General features: G+C 33.8%; 1 protein-coding gene across 3 annotated transcripts in view; it reads left to right on the top strand.

Moving 5' to 3' along the window:
• fab1 (fab1 kinase) overlaps positions 1–15,294 on the top strand; it is a 72,983-nt gene extending 57,689 nt beyond the window's left edge. For all 3 annotated transcript variants that reach the window (XM_071591707.1, XM_071591708.1, XM_071591706.1), the window contains 7 exons: positions 2,459–2,712; positions 4,642–4,867; positions 6,592–6,784; positions 6,956–7,257; positions 8,182–8,317; positions 8,660–8,821; positions 13,323–15,294. In XM_071591707.1, the coding sequence (XP_071447808.1) occupies positions 2,459–2,712; positions 4,642–4,867; positions 6,592–6,784; positions 6,956–7,257; positions 8,182–8,317; positions 8,660–8,821; positions 13,323–13,504 (1,455 nt within the window). In that variant the 3' untranslated portion in view covers positions 13,505–15,294. The remainder of the gene's footprint in view (positions 1–2,458; positions 2,713–4,641; positions 4,868–6,591; positions 6,785–6,955; positions 7,258–8,181; positions 8,318–8,659; positions 8,822–13,322) is intronic.
• The last annotated feature ends 137 nt before the right edge of the window (positions 15,295–15,431 follow it).

Here is a 15,431-nt window from a genome sequence, read left to right as displayed (position 1 = left end):
TAAATGGTATGAAGTTGTGTTAAGAGAAGGTAGACTTTTTAAAAAAAGTTGTGCCATTTTTTTGTGATAGCAAAAAAATTAAAAAATCAATTATAATAATTTTATCTGAAGAAAATCGTTTTGTGTGTATTTATATTTCATATATATTGTGTGAATTTACTACGTTTTATGGATAGCAGATAACTATGGGATATGAAGTAGGTATGTTCGAAACATTTTTAGTATATGTAATGATTTCGAATGTTAAATTTTACATTGTTCACTCAGGGCGCATGAGAGCATAGGATTTGAAAAAATGCATACACACTAAATGCAGGATAACGAGTGTAACTCTTGATTGCTGGAATACCAACTTTTGCAATGGTACCAATCAACAAATTTGACAATTATTAAATTTCTAATATATACTATATTTACCACTGATTAGGCATGATTCATATGCAGTGGAACCTCATTATACAAGCATAATCAGTTTCATCACTATCTTTCTCATGTAGCGAAACACTCGTTTAGTGAAACATCTTTTTGCGTATGAATTAATGATATATACGATACTGTGTTCCATTCTGAAAAAAATGGTGTGCAAGGTTTATTCGAAGAAAATTATGCTTAAATTATTTAGGATCGTAGTACACATTCACCTTTTCTTCTTTCGTGGAATGAAGCAACCAGGAATGCAAACTCGATGTGTAAAATAAAAAGAATCGAAATACATTGTTAATTAATTATGATACTTAACGAATTCCTTTTCTCTAAAAAACTTCGAAGAGACATTTGTTTTTGCTGATGCTTCAATATTTGGTAGCAATGTGGCTCGTATATGAATGATCGTTAAATAAATTTATGGCTTGCATCGGCTCTGCCTTGTTAGCGCTATGCCTCATGCACATGTTGCGATTCGTAAGTTTCCTGTGACCTCTGCATCACAATTGGTGTTCAGTTTTGGGCTTAAAACTTCTTGAAGGGTCATGGAGTTTCTTAAAGGGAAACAAGCAGGGGTTTGATTTTCAAATTTTCTGCTGGCATTTTTGTAAAATAGGAGCATGAGACAGCCTCTCATTGCCTTGTATTCGGGCAATGCATTATCTTCTACTGTAATGTGCACAATTATAGGTTCACCTCGGCATCTCCTTCCCGAAGACAGTAGTCTCTTTACAATTAAAAACATGTTGTGGCAGGTAACCCTCAGAATCTAAGAGCTTTTTAAAGTCACTTTGAAGTCAAGTTTCTTGAAGAAAAGGCCAGTTTTTGATTTTGACCGATTGTTGATGTGTGAACTAAATCAGCCATGATCACACCTTGTCCCTAGTTTTCAATGATTATACTTTTCATTTGTACTGTTAATTTATATTTTTATTCTCTTATGCATTTGTTCTCACGGATTTTTGTTCTGGGTCAATTTTAAAACTATGCCACAAATATCACTAACAATATGTTTGGAAATATGTGTAATAACCAGCAATGCTAAGATGCTATAGGAACGAGTGCTAGAAACAAACTGCAGTAGCAGGTATGCAATGAATCTGGGAATTTTTCTTTCCTAATCAGTCGTTATGAGAAAATTTGCTTGTTAAGCAAGTTGTTTTTGAGACCAATATTTTTGATTGTTATGGGAATTGCTTACTGTGCAAGGTACTCGTTAAGCTAGGTTCCACGGTATTTGAATGAAAGAAGAATAAGGATGAATTAATTTTTATGTAGTCAAGTCATACTATTGAGTGTATATGATTCTCAGAGTCTTATTTCACATAAAGGAAATGGCTGAAAGGAACACAAATGCTTTCTTGATCTGATGAGTTGTCATGAAAAAAATTCATTACTGATCAGTTGTCATTTGACTCATTTGTCAGTTTAAAAGCAATATAAAAAAATTGATCTTGTTATAATTGAAAAGAGTATCCTCCATTTCATCATTAGTTTAAAATAAAATGTATCTATTTTGTTAATTTGTGCATTTCTTATTTAGTGTTCAGTTAGTGGCATAGTTCTAATATTACATAAAAATTAAATAGTTAATAGAAAAGTAAGCTATCTATCTTAAATGTAGCATAGATGCTGATTTATCTGACAGACTAAATGATCTCCTGAGAGATTGGCTGTGTTGACACAATTGTTGTAAATCATTTTAGGCACTCAAGAATCTTAATAAATCACAGTTTGTGTGCATCTGAAGCCTGTATGTGTGCTTACCCCTTATGTCCTATATTAGTCTAATATAACTTTTTCATAGAAATCCCCTAATTTAAGTGCAACAAAATGAGGCTATATTTTCATATACTATTTCTTGGCCAAATTCAAAGTAAAAAATATGGCCTTCTTTGTTCTTGGAAATTGAATATGTATGAACTTAGTTTCCCTTTCAAATATTTTTATTTCTTCTGGGAGCTTGTAATAAGTGGGATTTTAGCTATCTTGAGTCTTCTCACAAATACAAAATGATCATAAATTATTTTTTCAGTGCCCATTAAGTCCTGGAGAACATCACCTTCTTCCCATGTGTGTCACTGGTATACCAGTGGTAGTATACGAGTCAGAACCGAGCTCAGTAATTGCATATGCTCTTTCATCTTCTGAGTATCAACGCTGTATCCAAGAAATAACAGGTGTTGGATCACGTCGTTTTGCCTGGCAAAATGCTAACAACACTGCCTCTTCCACGCAGTCACATTCAGATTGTGAAGATGGAATTTGCACGACTCCCACCACTAAAAGGTATTTGATCTTTTTGCTACTGAAATCAATTGAAAACCAAGTACAATAAACTCTATTATATGTATTTTTAAGTCAATTTGTCTATAAATGAACAAATGATAACACTTTTCTATTAGATGCTGATTTACTCTATGACTGGTTTCGATGTACCATATCACCTGAAGATATCACCTGAGTACATTGAAACTGGTCATGTAATAAATTTAATCTAATGTTGAAAATTGTTACTATTTGTTCATTATCATGTTCATATTCCTCCATATCTGAAACTATGCAATTTGTTCAACATGTCTCATGTTTTCTAAAAGTTTTATGGGATTTTGTATTTAAAATAAGACACTGATGCGAAAACAAGACCCTGGTAAGATAAGTGCCTTTTTTATCTGTGAAAGTTAAAATTAGCAAAATTGTTAATATTGATTCAACTAACGTCGGGCCTTAGCCCAGCTACTAATATTGCTCTGGAATAACTATGTAAATGTATCATTTCGGGTATATAATTTGGGTATGGAATGCTCAAGCTATGATGGTAGTCCCAAAGAAGAGTGACAGTAAAAGAAAACATAATTTTGATCCACATATAAGGTAAAGTTTGTTGAGAAGTTTGATGTTTGATATCTGTTGGGAAATCGGTATTGCTTGACTTACTATTTGGTCTGATAAAGAAGGGTAAGATTTATTTATTTTTTATTATTTCGTCTTGCTATTTTACAATGGTAAAATATAAGATATGTCATAAAAAAAACAAAAAATGTATATGTACATTTTGAGAAATGGTAGTAATAATGTTACTGCTTGACATACCTTGACAAAAATATTCATTTAGATCATGAAAACAATTCTTGATTTAAAAAGATTTTAACGTAGATTTAAACATCTGGTATGAGTTGGTGTCTATTGATTTCAGACTAATCTATATGCTCCTAAGTTTCATTTAAATTTACATAAAATAGCTGTTTAGTCTGGATTTCATCTGATCCTGACTAACTCTAGTCCCATATCTGAGGTCTCATATCTGAGGCCTCTAGTCCCATATTGGTGAGGGTTTACTATCAAAATACCCACACAAAATAAATATTTTTAATATCTTTTATATAAATCAAATAATGCTTACTGTCTCACATTTTATGGCACTGTTGTCATGAAAATGACAGTAAATAGATGAACCATAGTTTCCAACATTTTTGAGATACATGATTTTAACTGTTGAACTGTTTTAAAATATTATGTGCTGGTAAAAATATTTTTGAGAGAAACAACCATCTCTGCCAGTTCTTTGGACTTCAATGAACTGAAATTAATAAGTGTTACTGATTGTGGATTCCACTGAATTTCCCATGTCAATGTGAAGGTATAATTAAAAAGTTCTGATTTATGAATCATTATGCACAAAATTGTCATCCATTAGAATGTGCTTAAAAGATTTTATGCTCTTAAAAACCAGCTCTCAAAACATATTAAATGTACTCCTGTGCCTATAAATGTTGTGATGGATAAATTAACCAACCAGAACACTAGAGTAGATGAAACTCTTTAAGTGTGACTGACCTTTATGCATTGTTTTTCATTGGTTTTTCCAATGCCTACTTATGTACATGCAATTTATGGTATGATTTTAAGAATGAATCACACATAGTATTAAGCATTGACATTTTATTGTTGTCATATTCTGGATAAACTGAATAATGTAGCTATGATTAGATTTTGTGAATCATTTTCCAGAGATTCCCTCAAAAGTCTTTCATTTTTGTCACTTGTTATATTTCAAACCTTAGACCTGTTCCCTTTATTGGCGAGTTTCAGTGAGCCAAAACTTTAGTCCAAATTTACTTGAAACTATTCTCTGAACATGAGTTTCACTAATTTAAAAAAACATGAAGTTTAAGGGAATTATAACTTTATGACCTATCCATGTTCCCATTACTTTAGAAGTTCAAGCTCTGGGAGTGGAAGAAATGTTGTAAATAGTGGTGGTGGCAGTAACAATGGCATACCACCAAGCTCAGGCTCTGCTCAACCTTCTCGTCCAACAAATGAGGGGAATGGGGTCAATGCTGGGTCAACTGAATCTGATGTAGGACAAGATAGTTCAAGCAATCAAGAGAGTGAAGGGGCAGCCGCTAATACCCGAGCACTTCAGCTGCTCCAACAGCAGGTTTGTTTGTTTATTAAATTGTTGTTGAAATGCCATAATTTGCTTGTGTGTGCTCTAGTGCTAAATTAAAATTGGTTAAACTCAAATGGAGTGCACAACTGAGGTTCACCAAGGCCTTGACACCAGTATCACATGGAGGCCATTAAGATGGTTTTTTTTTAAGTTTTAATATAATATACAAATATTTGGCAGTGATGTTTATAGTTTGGCAATATATGAATTTAATCTGTTAATATACAATAAGATAAGAACATTTTATAATTTCATGTATAAATTAATTGCAAGGCAGGTATCATTTTGAGGTAACTTCGTGGAGAAAGCTACCGTTGAAATTAACCAGCCTCAAGAGGTGATTACTTATCATTCTTCATCATGCATATTAGTGCTGTGTTCTGGACATAGAAAAACAGCACTTTCTTATTCATGGTCAACTTTTTTAGTTACCTTTTATCATAACACAATTTCACCAGAATAATATATCCATATCTCCTCTCACATGGAAGAAGTACTTTGCTGTTCAGATTAAATTGGTAAAGCAATTATAGATACCAATTATTATTTCTGGTGAGTTCATTTACGACAGCAAAGGAAAATTTGGAAACCCATCATATAGTGGGAATTTATAATACCCAATGAACTTTTAAATGTATGGATAACAGGTCTTGAAAATATTATTAATTAAAATTGGATAAATATTATATTTGAACTGATATAAAAGTAATTTTGTGTATCAAAGCTGAATTGAATTTTAAATATGGTTCAGTGCCTGTATTTTATTCACCCTGCAGAAAAGAATCATTATTGAAGCATCTTCAAAGAGGTGTGCTTCTATAATATCTTCCAGAATACATCATGTGATAGAGGATTTTCTCCTAATATATATTTGCATGGTACTGTTCAAGTCACCTCCAGGTTGTGTAGTTTATTATATAATATATTGGTTCTTTAAAAGTAGTTTTTGTGATTTATTGATTATTAAATTGCATAAGTAAATACATTTTAAAATTATAATTAGACTCATCTGCTGCCATGGGAACCTGAACTGTTAAAAACTTGGTATGCTATGTTTTCTATGTGGAATCAGTTTTTTTATATTTAAAATATTTCCACCTCTGCTGATTGACCTTAATTACTTGCTATTTTTTGTATTTTGGTAAATATCTCTTTATACTGGTTGAAAATAATAAAATCATTGAAAAGCAAGCATAAAATGCAAATTTTGCCAGAAGTATTTGTGGATATTAGAAACCTTCCTTTGTGAGAGTCTTGCTTCAAAATTTTCAATTTTAGACATTTTATATTTGCATTTATTTGATGTGATTGGATGAACAAATTGTTGTTTTATTGCTTGTTTTATTGTAATATTGAGAGATATCTCGTTTATTAAACATAAAAAATACTTGTAATTATTTTTCCCCTGAAACTCAAGTCTTTACAAACATTGAATCTACATGTTTTTTCACTGGCCCCTTCAAAAATTGAAAGTTAAGATAATTCTTTACTCTCCTTCACTATGTTTTCCCTATGGTTAAAGAAATTTTGAAGAATTACTGTTATAAAGTAACAACAATGATACAGTTGTTCGATCAGTGAAAATTGTCTCTGTGAATCTGATATATAAGTCATTTGAGCTCTTCAGACCAATATTTCTACTATCTTTAACAATGAATTGGAATTTATTTATTTTTCATATTATTTATAGATGCTATTTACATTTTTTACAGTCCCATATAGAAGTACAGTTTAATGACCCAAGTGCTCATTTCTACTGCCGCGTTTATTTTCCTGAGCAGTTTCTTGCTCTCAGACAACATGTTTTACCTGATGGAGAAGAAGGTTACATACGCTCTTTATCTAGGTGTGTACACTGGACTGCTCGTGGCGGAAAATCAGGATCATCTTTCTACAAAACCAAAGGTACTTGCTCATTCAAACCATTGCTCAGTTACATTATACACATTGTTGAATAAGATGCTTATGTTATTCATAGTTATGTTAGGCATATGGATGGAAAGAATGCAAACTAATGAAATAAAGAAGTCATTATGATATTTTCTAACTGATAATCATTCTTACTTCTGTCTGCAGATGATCGTTTTGTGCTGAAGAACATGTCTCGCTTAGAGGTGCATATCTTCCTTAGTTTTGCACCTGGTTATTTTGAGCACATGCGTCGAGCTTATGAGCATTCCACTGTTTCCCAAAACACTGATTCTGGCAATTCTACATCAACTCCTCTGCCAACGCTCCTGGGGAAGATAATTGGTGTTTATAGGGTGGCTTTCCGTAATACTGGTACCACTAACAATACACTGCGAGCCAATTTTCTTGTCATGGAGAACCTTTTCTATGGCCGGGGATCACGAGTAACTCAAAGATTTGACCTCAAGGTAAATTTTAGTATACTTATAATTAGTATTCTTCCACTAATGTATTGCTTGTTATAGTAGTGCTTATTAGAGGAATATACTGCTGTAATAATGTTAGAGTTCTTTTAATACCTAATTTCAACCTATAATATGCTCATCCAGTTTAAACAAAAATAATGAACTACCTTTAGCCATTGTGGCAATTTACCCACTGGAAATTCAAAGTGGAAGTTGTTTAGGAAGAAAGATGTGAAATGGTTTTGTGACGCAAATTTTGGAAACTTTAATTTTTATGATATTATGTAAAATTTGTAATTCTTTATTGTTTTAAGGAGTTTATATATGTTGTGATGCTGTGGGTTATGAATTTTGAGTCTAATATATTCAAATCAAATGGCTAGAGGGCCATATGGAAATGAAGAATTTTTTATATCAGCTCATAATGTATTGAGGCGGGCAACTCTATAACTAACAAAAGGGAGGAAAAGAAAATCATACTCTAATACTTCTGTGAAAAAAAGTCAGTGTAAATCATTGGAAATACTTGGACTTTGAAGGACCCTCATAAAACAACTAATAGCAGTAGCCAGTGGAGTGCTCAAGTTTGGTATCAATCTGATATCATGTAGTTTTGAATATCTTTTTTCTAAATGTGTATATCAAATTCTTGTGTGTATTTTCTTTTAAGCTTTTTTTCAGATCATCAAGATCAAATCTGGAATTTCAGATTTGATTCCTCCTCTATTTTTCTCCAAAAAATGGTCCATTGCAATACAATACTCCACTGGTCCATTTTACACATATTTACTAACATGCCACTAGTGAAACCAAAGCTTAGTTATATATCAGGCTTGAAAAATTTTATTCCTAAATGTAATGTTTATTATATTCTGTAGAATGTGTTTCTGTAATAAGCTATAAATTTTTATTCTGTTTTAAATGAAGGGGTCTATGAGAAACCGCTTGGTGGATGCAGCTGCCAGTAGTGGCGGATCTGGGTCAATGCTTCCTGGTGCCAATGGAGGAATTTCTAATGCTGCTGATTCAGAAATTGTTCTCCTTGATGAAAATCTTCTGAAAAGTTAGTATTAAATTTGGCTTGAAATTTTCAAGTATGAAATCAATATTAAATTTTACATTAAAAAACTTCATTGTATAAAATCCATGAATGAAATAGAAAATTCGGTTGCAGAAATACTATTAAAATATCATACTAAAAGACATACATTGATATAATGTGAGCATAGCATGCATAACTCTCCATAGATGAATTCTTTAAAGTTGGGTGTACTAAAAAGTGTAATTATGTCTTAAGTCTGCTTTAAATTTTTGCATTGTTTTCTCTTCACCCCAAATAGAACATTACTTTTTATCTCCTCGTAAATGATCATTAATTACAAGAGCTAATTTTCCATTTATACAGTGACTTGTGAATCTCCACTATATATACAATCACACTCCAAGGCTGTTCTCACCAGAGCCATCAACAATGATACATTATTTTTGGCTTCTCAGTCTGTGATGGATTACTCCTTATTAGTGGGGCTTGATGAGGAGAAAAAAGAACTCATCGTGGGAATCATTGGTAAGTTAATGCTTTAAAATAAATAGGATTTTCTTGGTAAGATATTTGTAGAATACTCTCTATCAATCTTGAGCACTAATTGAAGAACATCCTAGGAAAAAGTTACTAGCATCTGAAGATGGTTCCATTTTTGTTAGTTGCTGAACACAATATCTGTTTTGGAGAAGCACACAACCATTTTAAATGACTTGATTTCTAGGAGAAAAAGAATTTTCAGTCAACTTTGAACCATTCAAATAATATCATTTAATATGAATATGCTGGTATCATTCTGGAAATATTTAGTCATCAACATATGATCTCATCCTTATCAGAGTATGAAATTACCTGCCACTAAATGTCTAAAAACAAATAAGTGTGTACATCAGAATTTTACCCTGTCAGCCAGTATGAGGCGATGTATCAGGTAATCTTAGATCACCAATAAGCCAGCATTAGCCATTAATGTAATGGTTCATTTTTGGCATTTGATATGATTTTATTTTTGGTTCAAATTGTCAAATGCATTGTTCCAGATCTCTGAGATCAGTGTGTGAATTAAGGCTATCACTTTATTCGTTGGAATATTGCACTCATCTGCTAACATTTTTGCACTCACGCCGATTGGAATTGAGCATGTCTCTCACTTTTTGCACATTTTCGTCACATTGTGCCCTTGATGGATGTTGAAGGGCATTCCTTGTTGTCAATCTTCTCTTCTTTCTGGGAACACCTTGTGCCATCTTGGGATATTGCTTCATCTTTGTAAGCATCGTTAACCATGACCATGGTCTCCAAATCCAATTTTCCGAGCTTACACAAAATTGTCTTGTATATCATTGCTCCATGGAATGTGGCATCGTGAATTCATGACACTACTCTTGAACAGGGGTCCAGTCTATCACCGACTACAAATTGTAATAGTCTGCAGACAACTTACTTTGGTCGCATTGATTTTCCTACACCTCCCACCTCTTTTCCCATCACAAATTGTCCTACTCCAGCCCTTTGTGTTGGTGGGAAAAAAATCGTTCTCATAAGTTTAGAGGAAGACCCTGTATACATCTGGATTTCCCCCGAAATGTTTGAAAAGAGTAAAAGAGCTGTTTCTTTATTAGACACAGGCTGCGTTCCGAAAGTAATGCAATTGAATTTCCCACGCCGCTCCTATTAGTCAGAGTAGGATTGAACCCCCTGGAAATAGGGGGGGATGCTAAGCTTTGCTGAAAAACCAGTCTCAGTTCTCTACAAGTTGTGGAAGCAGCAGGATGTCAATTATTGTAAACCTCTGTGCGCCGACCAAGTCACAAAAAAAATGGAATCGACAATTGAGCAACGTTACGCAATTAAGTTTAGTGTTTAACTGTAAAAATCTCTTGAGGAGGCTAACAAAATGATTTACGAGGCTTTCAGGGACTCAACTCTGTCTTGCTCACAAGTTTCAAGGTGATTAAAGGCCTTTAAGGAGGGCCAGGAAGAGGTTCACGACAAACAACGCTCTGGGTGACTGTCAACCAACAAAACTGACAATAATGTAGCTCATGTTTAACAATCGTTGGACTCTGACCATCGATTGAGTATCCAGAGGGTTGCCAATGAACTGAACTTGTCATCTACTGTTGTGTTTCACATTGTTTCTGAAGATTTAGCGATGAGGAAAGTGTGCGCCAAGCTGATGCCAAGGTGTTGTTGGACCATGTGATCAACCAAGTGGAAATTTCAAGTGAACTTTTGCAACATATTGAAAATTAACGTGATTATCTGGACAAGATTATCATTGGTGATGAAACCTGGGTTTTTTAATACAACCAAGAAACAAAATGTCAAAGCTCTAAGTGGCACACCAATCAGTTCCCCAAGCCCAAAAAGGCAAGAATGAACAAATCAAAAGTGAAAACGATGCTCATTGTCTTTTCGACAGTAAAGGAGTGGTCCAGAAGGAATTTGTTCCTCAAGGACAGACAGTTAACACTACCTCCTACACGGATGTGCTGGAAAGACTCTGAAAAAGGGTCATCTGGACAAAAAAAGACATCTCCGCTACCAGGCAACTCAATCACGACAACGCGCTACGAGACCGCAAGTTCCTGGCCGAACACCAGGTGCCGACGCTGCCCCACCCTCCCTATAGTCCTGACATCGCCCCAGCAGACTTCTTTTTGTTCCCTCGGATTAAGGCAGCCCTCCAAGGAACCATATTTTTGTCCATAGAAGAGATCTAATCAGCCATGATGCAGACCTTACAAGAGGTCCCCAAAGGCACCTTCCAGGGCATGTACCGGTCATGGCAGAGTTGCTGGAAAAAATGTGTAGAGGCCCAAGAACAGTACTTTGAACAATTATAAGTGTTTGTGCAAATCTGTTCAATGAATTACATTAAAAAATAATTGCATTACATTTGGAACGCACCATTGTAAACATACGAGGGTCATCCGGAAAGTAGTACCCGTTCGTGAAATAAAGACACAAAAGTAAATATTAACAAACATAAAAAATTTTATTTGAAAGAGGATACTTTAAACTACTTCTCAACATAATCTCCAAGCAAATTAAGGCATTTGTCATAACGTGTGACAAGTTTCTGTATTCCTGCTGCATAGTCCTTCGCCGCCAGCTCATTGAGATACGCGAGGGACCCATCTTGCACAAATTTTTGCATAATGCAGATGGTGTTTAACAATTTCATGAACAATTGTTCGAGAAACATTGGGAAAATGCTCACAGATGTCATCAATTGTGACGCGCCGATCGTTCCTCACGAATTCGTCGACTGAGCTCACCAGTTGGTCTGTAATGACAGACGGTCTCTCCGAACGCTCATCGTCGTGTGTGTTCCCCCTCCCCATGTTGAAGTTGCGACACCACCGCCGAACAGACGACTCGTCCATTACATTGTCTCCATACACCTCCTTTAATTGGCGATGAATATCACATGGGCGAACGTTTCTTGCATTGAGGAATTTAATCACTGCCCTCACTTCACAACTGGCGGCGTTCTCAATTTTTTTAAACATTGTAAACAATCACAGAAACAACACAGGCAATGCTAGCGTCACGCAACTTGGCTCAGAGAAGGCAGACAAGCCACTGAAGCTATCTGACCTCGTCCAGCGGCTACTCGCGTCGTCAGCACTTCATGCGGCACGAACGGGTACTACTTTCCGGATGACCCTCGTATATATCATAATCTGTGACGTATTAGTAATGTGAAATTTTTACAGTCTACAAGGAGGTCTTTTGGGGATCAAACTTTAAGGTGTTAAAATATTAGGTTTAACGAAATGTTGCATTGATAATAATACATTTAACATCACCTTTGATTATTTACCATTTTTTAAGATAAAAAAAATCCGTGAAGGGTGTAATTCCAAGTTTGAGGATAAATAATGTGTGTTACAAATATATATATTCACGGTTGATGGCTGCTTATTTGACTTAAATTTTAATCAGTGCATTGTAGTGTTAAATATAAGTAAATATTTCCTATCAATGGACTGATTTTTCTTCAGCAATTCTTGATTTAATCTGTAGACCTTGATATTTTTTTTATTTCTGAGACTAGCTTGAGGAGCATTTGGGACTTCTTATGTTTTATAACACTATAAGTTTTGGCAATTGACCAGATTGTTGGAAATGGTAAAAAGAAGGTAGAGTGTGAATAGAGAATTGCTGTAATCCATTAGGCTGATTCTTTTGTAATTTATTTTGTTATCTTTTTGAAGACTTTCTTCAGTTTATCTGAAATGTACTATATTATCAACACATTGAGTGCACTTTTTCCAAAGTAATGTCTCAAAAATCACCCTTAGGTCTTACACGTGAAGGTGACGCCTTCTGAAGATTAATATTATCCATGGTGCACCCTACAGCAGGCTAATTTTTACTTCATATTTTCAGCTGGTACTACTTAGCCAGAATCCCAAGTATTATTATTTACTTAAACAATGTTCTTGATAATATTATTCTTAATGGTACCAGAATCAATGTAATGGAAAAGGTAAAGTAATTTGTAAAGAAAAAGTAAAGTAAACCTTTAGTGTAATTTTGAAATGATGGTGGATATTTTAATGCCTTGCATCATAAATGCCATGAAATATGGTAAATATTCCTCGCCCTTAATCATTTAAAATCATTGGTACTTTCATATATATTTTTAAATATCTAATTTATTTTCAAATAAAAACAAAGATGCTCAAAGAATAAAATTAATGCAGAATGGCAATATTTGATATTATAATTAAATCATGTGCATCATGATTTTGTAATCAACCAATTGAGTTGAGGTAGTTTTTTTTAACTCAATTATGACAATTTGATAGGTTTAAAAAAATCAAATTGTAATTTAATGATAAGTTGAAAGTAAATATTTCACTTGTGTGAAGATGAACTAGATTTATTGGTTACAGACACAATCCCTCTTGATGCTGCAAGTGAACATCTATATCTTTGTGCATGTTTATTTTCCGTATATGACATAAAAATAGGTTTTTCACTTGTTTCTATTTCATTTACACCCGAATAGATTACATTCGAACCTTCACCTGGGATAAACGACTTGAAAACATGGTCAAGTCTGCTGGTGGAAAAACTCCAACAATAATTGAACCAGAACTGTACCGTGGACGTTTTATTACTGCAATGCATAAATACTTTTTGCCAGTGCCTGACCAGTGGACGGGATTAGGAATTGGAATCGATTGCTGATGTAAAAGAAAGTGATGCTGCTTTATTCAGAATTTATATCTATTCTATATGATTATTAGTTAAATTTGCCATATAATTTTATTTACTTGGTTAATTTTCTCTAAATTTTTATTTGTTATTCATTACATAACCAAGAATTTGGCTATGTGATTCTTTATCATCAAAATTTGGTTACACTTGAATTTAGTCACATATGTCCTAATTTATGAAAGATCAGTCATCTGTTTCAATAATAGATTTTGTATATTCTATTGAAAGGATCCAATGATCATGTTCCTGAGGATACAAATACATAACTAACCTTGAAGCAGTATTCATAGCCTAAGTTCTTTTTCGAAATGCTAAATTGTGTTAATTACGAAGGATTGAATTCTATTTTTAAATTACTTTACTTGTGTGATGAGGCAATAGATTTTCCAAATACTGAAAATATGAGTATATATTAGATCTATTAATGTTTCTGAGAAACTTTTCATTATCAAAAATGAAGTTTGCTTGTACCACACCAACTTGTATTTATTACAGATTTTCCAAGACGTCAAGCTTAAACTGTGATAAAATTATTATCGTTTCAGTGATGCCTTAAGTTATTCATTGTTAATTGTACCTGTATGAAATGGTATTATGTGAATACATATTGTATTATATTTTTTGTAGCATGTTTTGAAAAATCTTTGCTCCCAGTCAGTTTTTGACTTTGCTGGTGTCTTCTCACACCACAAAATATTCCCTTTGCATTTTTGGCGTGTAATTTTATTTCAGTACCTATTTACTTTCAATTGGCATAATGCATAATTAAATGGGAGGATGATGATCTTAAAATATCCAGTTGGTTTTAACTATATGCTGATGGCATTTTTAATGTTTCTATCAATCTTGTTAGTGTATCATCCAACGCTCCTACAAAATCACTCATTTTAACATCTAGTCATATGTATTGGGTTGATAATGAAAGAGATTGTGAAATTTTGGTTTTTGTTATTATGTAATATGTTACTGTGCAGAATATATGGAACTTATACATGATAATGCTATTTTATAAATTTGTTACAGAATTGACAAATAGTAGAAACTTAAGCTAAATGATATCTGTTTATTTTCATAAATTGAATGAAGTAGGTATTTGCAACTAGAGAGGCCCCATTATCTAGCAGTGCCACAAGGCCTTGCAGATCTACATAATTTTATTAGCCAGGACTGAGTAGCAGATGTGACTACTAGTACTATTCCTCCCATGTGTCCAGAGAGAAATCCGGCATTGACATTAGCCTACTATTGTCGAAAGGCACCTAGGGGTCTGCAGTTTAACATCCCATCTGACAGACGTCGTACTCACTCAAAGTGCTCTCCTCAAAGCACCTCAAGTAGGGATCAGGATACTACTGAAAAATATTTGTTGCCTCCAGGATTTGAACCTGGGCCCTCTCAGTGGGAAGCCTGTACGTTAGCCACTGCACAATCCCAGTAATGAAATCTAATGCTTCATAAAGACTCAGAGGAACCTCCTATCTAGTAATGTAATAATATTCTTGATTACTCTGTCCTCTAGTATCACTTATGGCAGACGTTTTCAATCAGAACATAATACATAAGGTACACAGTTACAGGGTTTATGTGGTGGAAGGAATCCATAACTAAGTTAGGGTATTGCACTTTTCCATTTAATAAAACTCTCACTCCCCTCATCTGCCTCTTTTGCTACTAACTTTGTCCTGCCTCTCCCTATCTTTCAACACTACCCGGTTTTTCTCCTTCTCTCCCCTTTTGCTAAACATTCTTGTTGCTTCTATTTTCTTGCCTCTACGTCTGCTATCTTTGCAATAAAGATTCCATTTTAAAAAAATTGATTTATCTTTATTTTAAATTAACAATATACATTACAGTAAATTAAATGAAAGAAGAAAAAGGTAATTTATGATAAAAATAA

The sequence above is a fragment of the Hetaerina americana genome, unplaced genomic scaffold (genome assembly GCF_022747635.1).
Source record: "Hetaerina americana unplaced genomic scaffold, ioHetAmer1.1.p SCAF_5, whole genome shotgun sequence".
Lineage (NCBI taxonomy): Eukaryota > Metazoa > Arthropoda > Insecta > Odonata > Calopterygidae > Hetaerina > Hetaerina americana.
The sequence above is the reverse complement of the archived record's forward strand: the minus strand, read 5'-3'. Positions and strand labels throughout refer to the sequence as shown.